Source organism: Myotis davidii, unplaced genomic scaffold, assembly GCF_000327345.1.
Source record: "Myotis davidii unplaced genomic scaffold, ASM32734v1 scaffold58, whole genome shotgun sequence".
NCBI classification, from domain to species: Eukaryota; Metazoa; Chordata; class Mammalia; order Chiroptera; family Vespertilionidae; genus Myotis; species Myotis davidii.
Window position 1 is genome coordinate 349,149 of NW_006289754.1, and position 6,891 is coordinate 356,039.

Genomic DNA, 6,891 nt, shown 5'->3' on the forward strand with positions numbered 1-6,891 from the left:
CATTTCACCACAGAGGGAAACAGAAATGACTGTAGGCTAGAGGCTGCTCAGCTTCTGTGCCCAAGCTTCTGGGACACTTTTATTTACAGGTCCCAGGCTCCTGGAGCTGTCTTCTGAGCTTTGCACTCATGGGACACCAATTCCCCAGCTCTGCGGCCCTCTCTAAAGAAGTTATTTCCCTAAGGAATATCCAAGAGATTCCCAGCAGAGGACCTGGTTTAGGACCATGGTTTTAACTCAGATTGTAGAGTCCTGAACATATAAGGAGATCCTGCCCTGCCCCAGAGATTAGGGAAAGCAGCTGAGCCGACCGAGAAATAATTTCATTCCAAATAAATTGACATTTTAGATTAGGTTCACCATCTTTGTTTCTTTTTATTCCCTTATAATCAATGATGATTTCCCCCTTTATTATTAAGATGTAACTTACTTATAGTATGATGCAGAAATCTGAAGAGACCAGCTCAAATGATTTTTACTTACATATGTAACCAAGTAGCATTCAACAGATGGAAGTGTTAAAATCTCCAAATCTGATTATGAATTTGTCTTTTTCTTTTTAGTTGTTACTTTTTCTTTGTGTTTTTTGAAACTTTCCTATTACATGTAAAGCATTAAGGTTGCTATGAGTTCTTTTATCTTTGCAAAATCTCTCCTTTTTCTTTGGTAATATGGCTTGCTTTAAATTTCATATGCTCTGATAATAATATGGCTACATTCACCATACATGTTGGTATGTATGGCATATCTTCTGCATACATGACATATCTTTTTACTTTTAACCTGTGTCATTATAGTTCATGTGCAACTTTTATAATCAGCATGCCTTTTAACTCAGTGTGACAAATGCTATATTATAATTGAGGTCTTTAATCAAGTATATTTAAGATAATTATTAATACATTTATTTTATGTCCATCATTGTTTTGTTTCTTCATTTCCCATCTGTTTTATCTTCTTTGCTATAGCTTTGCTCATTCCTTTTGAATCTCAAGCACTTTGCAATGCTGTGTATATGCAGAGCATACCCATCGAGACTCTAACTTAAAGGGAAGCAGATATTGGCAGCTGGAAGTCTGACTGTCTTATAATAAACTGTTAAGTCACAAGAAGACAGGATGGCCAGCAAAAATATCCTCTAGAATGGCCCATTCTGGTTTTTAAGAAGTCATTTTGGTTCAGACGCTCTCATGTCTCATGGAGAATGTTTAACCTCATTTTTCAGATGATAATTGATTGTCTTATCCAGACATGAAACCCAGCAATGAGTAGGCTTATCCCTGCTCAATGTTGTGAATTTCTGTTCCCTTCTTATTCACAGAGATGGATGTGCATCTTGTATTTAAGCCTGGCTATAACTTTTTAAATTATACTTTTGAATTTTATCAAATATCATTGTTTTTTATTAATGTATGATGCAACTGCATTATTCAGACAAAACTTTAAGTAAGTAACTTTATATATATATAAAGTTATATATATATATATACTGATTTTAGAGAAGGAGAAGGAGAGATAGAAACATCAATGATGAGAGAAAATCATTAATTGGCTGCACCATGCACACCCACACTGGGGATGGAGCCTGCAACCAGGGCATATGGTCTGACTAGGAATTGAACCATGACCTCCTGGTTCATAGGTTGACGCTCAACCACTGAGCCATGCCACTGATACACACACACACACACGTGCACACACACACACAATATTATCATCAAAATATCATATCACTTCATAACCTTCAGTAACTATTATTTAATTTAGATATTGAACCACAATATAGGACTAGTATAATTATAAAGATATAATGAACCCCGAAGATAGCATTTAAATAGCTTCTAGTGAATGCAATATACAGTATAGAAGGCATGTAATTTTGGGATACCTGTTTGGAAACCCAGCACTAAGTGGCAGGACATGTCTATTTCAATGGCATTTGCCAAACATTCAAAGGAATAAATGGAATAATTAGTAAGCCATTCTGTAGTTTGTAAGATGCTTGCATGAATATTTGATACTTGTGTATTATGATTTCCATTTTGTGGCTAATTAAACTGAGGTGAAATAAAGTGGTCTGACCTCAAACTGAAACTAAAATATTTTTCTCTCTTAACTATATTACATAATCTCTATGAATGCTACATGTCAAGCTTTCTTGATCAATATGATTTCTACCTCTCACTTGAGTAGTTTTCCCATTGCTTTGCATTACACCTCATCTCTAGCTCCAGCTGGGGATCCTGGATACCAAAGAGTTAACACATTCAGCCCAACACTTCCTCTGTAAACTCATTCAGAGATCCCAGGGAGCAGGCTGATTTCTATTTCTCCCGAGGGTCTACAACCCTGAGGGCAAGAGGAAGAGGTACATCTTTATAAGGTGGAAGTCAAAGTTGAGACATATTGAGCATATTGACCTATTGAGACACATTTGTCTCAAGTTTTGGTAAGTGTAGTAGCTGAAAATCCCTGTGAAAACTTAAACCTATGGCTTTGTCAAACAGTTTTCTTCTGAAGAAATGACTATGGGGAGGAAGAGAAAGTGGCATGTGTGTGTGTGTGTGTGTGTGTGTGTGTGTGTGTGTGTGTGTAAGTGGAGATAGGATTGCATGGCCTGAAGGTTAAAAAGGATTTTATTAACTCTGACAGCAGTAGAGTCCCATTTACTTGATAGTGTAACAAAAAAAGGAAAGTCTTATTGTCAATTTAAAGAAGAAAAAATCCCTCTTAACGCAATCTAGGACTTGATGTGGGAATGATTTTTTACGGAATTTTTGTTGAAATAATTAATCAGCACTGCTATTGACTGATTGTCTTAATTATGTTAAATCATTTCTAATAGTATATAAAATTACTGTTTTAGATAGATACTGTTTTCTCCAGTATTTAACAGAAGAGCAAATATCTTCTTGGAGGCCTAAGCAGCTTATCCAAATCCAGTGCCAAGCTAAAATTTATACCTAGATGTTTTTGCATCAGACTTGAGGGCTCATTTCTTTAACTTAAGGAATGGAAAGTCTAAGAGATCTGGGTGATGTTAGATCTGACGACTAACCTCCTTGGAATACTCTCTCCTCTGATACCCACTCCATCCACTCTCCTAGATTTTCTCCCATGTTGATGGATTGGGCAAGATGCTCTGTACAATCTTGCTACTCCTCATAATTCTAACTGAAATTTAAATTTTGTGTTTCGTACATTTTCCTGGGTGATATCATCTACTTTCGTGAATTCAGATACCAACTTCATGTCAATATTTCTGACCTGACAGCTCTGTAGGGTTATTTCTCCTGAAGTTGAGACTCCATGTCCAAAAGCAAACTTTGTGTAATGTCAAGTTTATCACTGAAAATGTTGGTGAGTCGAGTGAGCATAAATATCCCGTGGGTACTATCACAGAAGAAAGGGAGAAGGCACTAAGAGATGACTCCACATGTCTTACACTTTTTTTTTTCACTCACATTCATTCTTTGTATGTTTGCTGAGAAATTATGTTGATGACAGATATATGAATATAAATAAAATCTTATCTCTGCTTTGGAGTATTTGGCAGTCAGTATATATGGCGGTGGTGGGGTTGTGTTGGGTAGAGATACATAAAAACAATACATTATAAAACAGTGTAGAAACTACCGTAATAAATATGCATGACAGAAATATTCCCTGGAAGAACTAAGTAAATATCCATCTGCCAAAGATGAAAATAAAATAAAGTAAAAATTAAGTGTTTGTGAAAATGAGAACTTCTCTTATGATTCCTAGGAAAGAAGGGTTAGAATAAAATTTGTTAAATAGGTATTCTGACAGCTTATATACAAAATGATTTTCTTGGTAATTGAAAATCTGCTACCATCCAAAATACACCTTCTCTGGGCTTGGCATTTGATTTGCTGACATGATAAGAGATAAAAAGTCATGACAAACTCCATTTGCAGATGCAGTTTCATTTACAAGCTAAAAAAAACAACACCCAGATCTGTGTAGACAGTACCCCTAAAATATCAAATATCAGTCAAGGTCTGCTTGTTATGCATTACATTTTTCTTGGTTATTCTCTAAAGAATTATAAAATATAATTTCAATTCACAATAAAATCAGGGTTTAATTTAATATGTAGGTGTATTGAAAAATTTTACGTTATAACGAGAAATGGAGTCATTTGAATTTCTTTCACTTAGAATTTCTTTTCCTAATTTGCTCAGAGATAAAATATAATTTGCTCAAGAGAGCTAAGATTGTATGGCTTCAACACTTTCCCTTGAGATAATAAAATGATAACCTGAAGTGTGGCTCATAGGTGCTTGAGCTAGGAACTATCCATTTCATGAAGGAGTACAAACATGAAGACAATAAGGATGCATAACTCCCAAAGGTGTATCTGTGCTCCTTTTCTCCCACTTCTTTTGGAAAAATATTGTATAATTAATATTAATATTTTTATGTTTGTGCTTTATTGAGCCTAGAATGGTGTTTATACTCATATATAAAATATAGATAATAAATACCTACCTCATAATTGTAAAACTTAGTCTATACATGTACTTTCTAGCATTTAAATACTTATTTACCATAGTGTAGGTGTTTTCAAGGATCTCTGATTATTTCCTTAGACTATTATTTTTAAACTTTCTTCCAAGAAGTTAGGGATTTTGTCATGAAACCAAAAGAGAACTACTGAAGATCATGTGGGAAAAGAGAGGGTAAGATTCTAAGTGCCTGTCACTGACTTAACCAAAGGAGCCCTGTTTTGAAACGATTTTCATATTTGGATAAAATATTGGAAAACTACCACCTTAAGATAAATTGTTGTAAGTGAAATTCCCATGTTGGAGAACATAAACATGTTTATGGACTTCTAAGAAATGTTGAAAATTGCGTTTTATTAATAGAATGGAAAAATATGTCTCTAAATACAGTACATAAATGAGCTACTTATTCCTACCACACTAAGTTTTATCTAAAAGTGTGACTGTTTTTGTTTATGTGATTTCAGATCTGGATAAAGAGCTCATATTTCCACTCATGTCTATTTTCAATAACTCTGAAGTCCAGCTTTTTCTTTTGATTGGAATCCCAGGACTGGAACATGCCCACATCTGGATCTCCATCCCCATTTGCCTCATGTACCTGGTTGCCATCATAGGCAACAGCACCATTCTCTTTATCATAAAGACAGAGCCCTCACTTCACGAGCCCATGTATTATTTTCTTGCCATGTTGGCCATCTCTGACCTGGGCCTGTCATTTTCCTCCCTTCCTACCATGCTGAGAATTTTCTTATTTAATGCCATGGAAATTTCACACAATGCCTGCTTCGCTCAAGAATTCTTCATCCATGGGTTTACTGTCATGGAATCTTCAGTGCTTCTGGTCATGTCTTTGGATCGTTTTCTTGCCATCCACAATCCCCTGAGATATGTTTCTCTCCTCACTAACAACAGAGTTGCTAAACTGGGACTGATTTTAGCCACCAGGAGCCTTCTCTTGGTTCTTCCATTCCCCTTCACTCTAAGGAGGCTAAAATATTGTCAGAAGAATCTCCTTTCTCACTCTTACTGTCTGCATCAGGATACCATGAAGCTGGCTTGCTCTGACAACAAGATCAATGTGATCTACGGCTTCTTTGTTGCTCTCTGTACTATGCTGGACTTGGCATTAATTGTTCTTTCTTACATAATGATCTTAAAGACTGTACTCAGCATTGCATCTCTGGCAGAGAGACTCAAGGCCCTCAATACCTGTGTCTCCCACATCTGTGCTGTGCTCATTTTCTATGTACCCATCATCACCCTGGCTGCCATGCACCGTTTTGCCCAACACAAAAGCCCCCTCATTGTAATCCTTATTGCAGATATATTCTTGTTGCTGCCACCCCTAATGAACCCCATAGTTTATTGTGTAAAGACTCAACAAATCTGGGAGAAGGCCTTGGGGAAGTTGTTGACCACAGGTAGGAGATAAGAACTTGAATACTGAGGTAATAAATTATCAAACAGTAAGTATTTATGGGCACTTACTATGCTTTCAGCGCCACAGTGGTCATTATCTCATGGAAAACCGAGGGGAAGTGTGAAAAGCTGTGCTGTACAGAATTTATAATAATGAATACAACATTAAATAGGAAAGATGAAATAATCAGGTGACATATGATATGATTCACAGAGGTTTAATGAATATTTTAAGAGCAGTTGAAACAAAACATTATGTAATGGAGCAGGTGGGTTTGACTCAGCCCTTAAAGAAGGAGTATAATTTGGAAAGATTGATATTATTTTTCAAGTAGCATCTATTAAATTTGTAGGTATACAATGCACAGTCACTCCATACTATGAAGGAGAAGTAGACTACCAGGGAACATAGCAGCTATGAAGGATGTTGGTCTGACTAGAATAGAGAGTATAATTTGGCAAATAATGTGAAAAAAATTTTGTATAATATGAATAAAGCAGATTTTGGAGTACCTAAAAAAGTCTTGAAATGTCTAAATGTATGAGGTCCTGAACAGGCAATTTCATCTCTACAACAAACACTAACGAGATAAATCAAACTTTAAGAATAGCATATCTGCAAGCACGAGTTACATGGACTGATTTGAGAGAGATGAAGAAGAGAGGTCAACAGAAAACTATTGTAATAATTCCACTAAAGTGGTGATTCTGAGAATGGGCAGAGAGAGGGAGAAGGAAATTATTTAGGGTTTCTGTTATTGTTTTGCTGTTATAAGACAAACATAATTTATACATAGCTCGCAAATTCAACTAAGCAACTATGTACAGACATATGTGACTGGTTTTTCTGTATATAGAGTTTTCTATAGGAGGCTGGCATGGTGCTTATTTGTCATGACTACAAAAACAGCCTTGTCCTCATTTGCAAGACAATAACGCT

The 6,891-nt window shown here is 35.9% G+C and overlaps 1 protein-coding gene across 1 annotated transcript; it reads left to right on the top strand.

Annotated features, from left to right (window-relative positions):
* The first annotated feature begins 4,996 nt into the window (after positions 1 to 4,996).
* On the top strand, positions 4,997 to 6,018 carry LOC102761878 (olfactory receptor 51A7). The gene has a single exon (XM_006762351.1). The coding sequence runs from the start codon at positions 5,026 to 5,028 to the stop codon at positions 5,962 to 5,964; it is 939 nt and encodes a 312-aa protein (XP_006762414.1). The 5' UTR covers positions 4,997 to 5,025; the 3' UTR covers positions 5,965 to 6,018.
* The last annotated feature ends 873 nt before the right edge of the window (positions 6,019 to 6,891 follow it).

Coding starts and splice junctions, on each gene's coding strand:
- LOC102761878 (XM_006762351.1), top strand. CDS start 5,026: ATGTCTATTTTCAATAACTCTGAAGTCCAGCTTTTTCTTTTGATTGGA.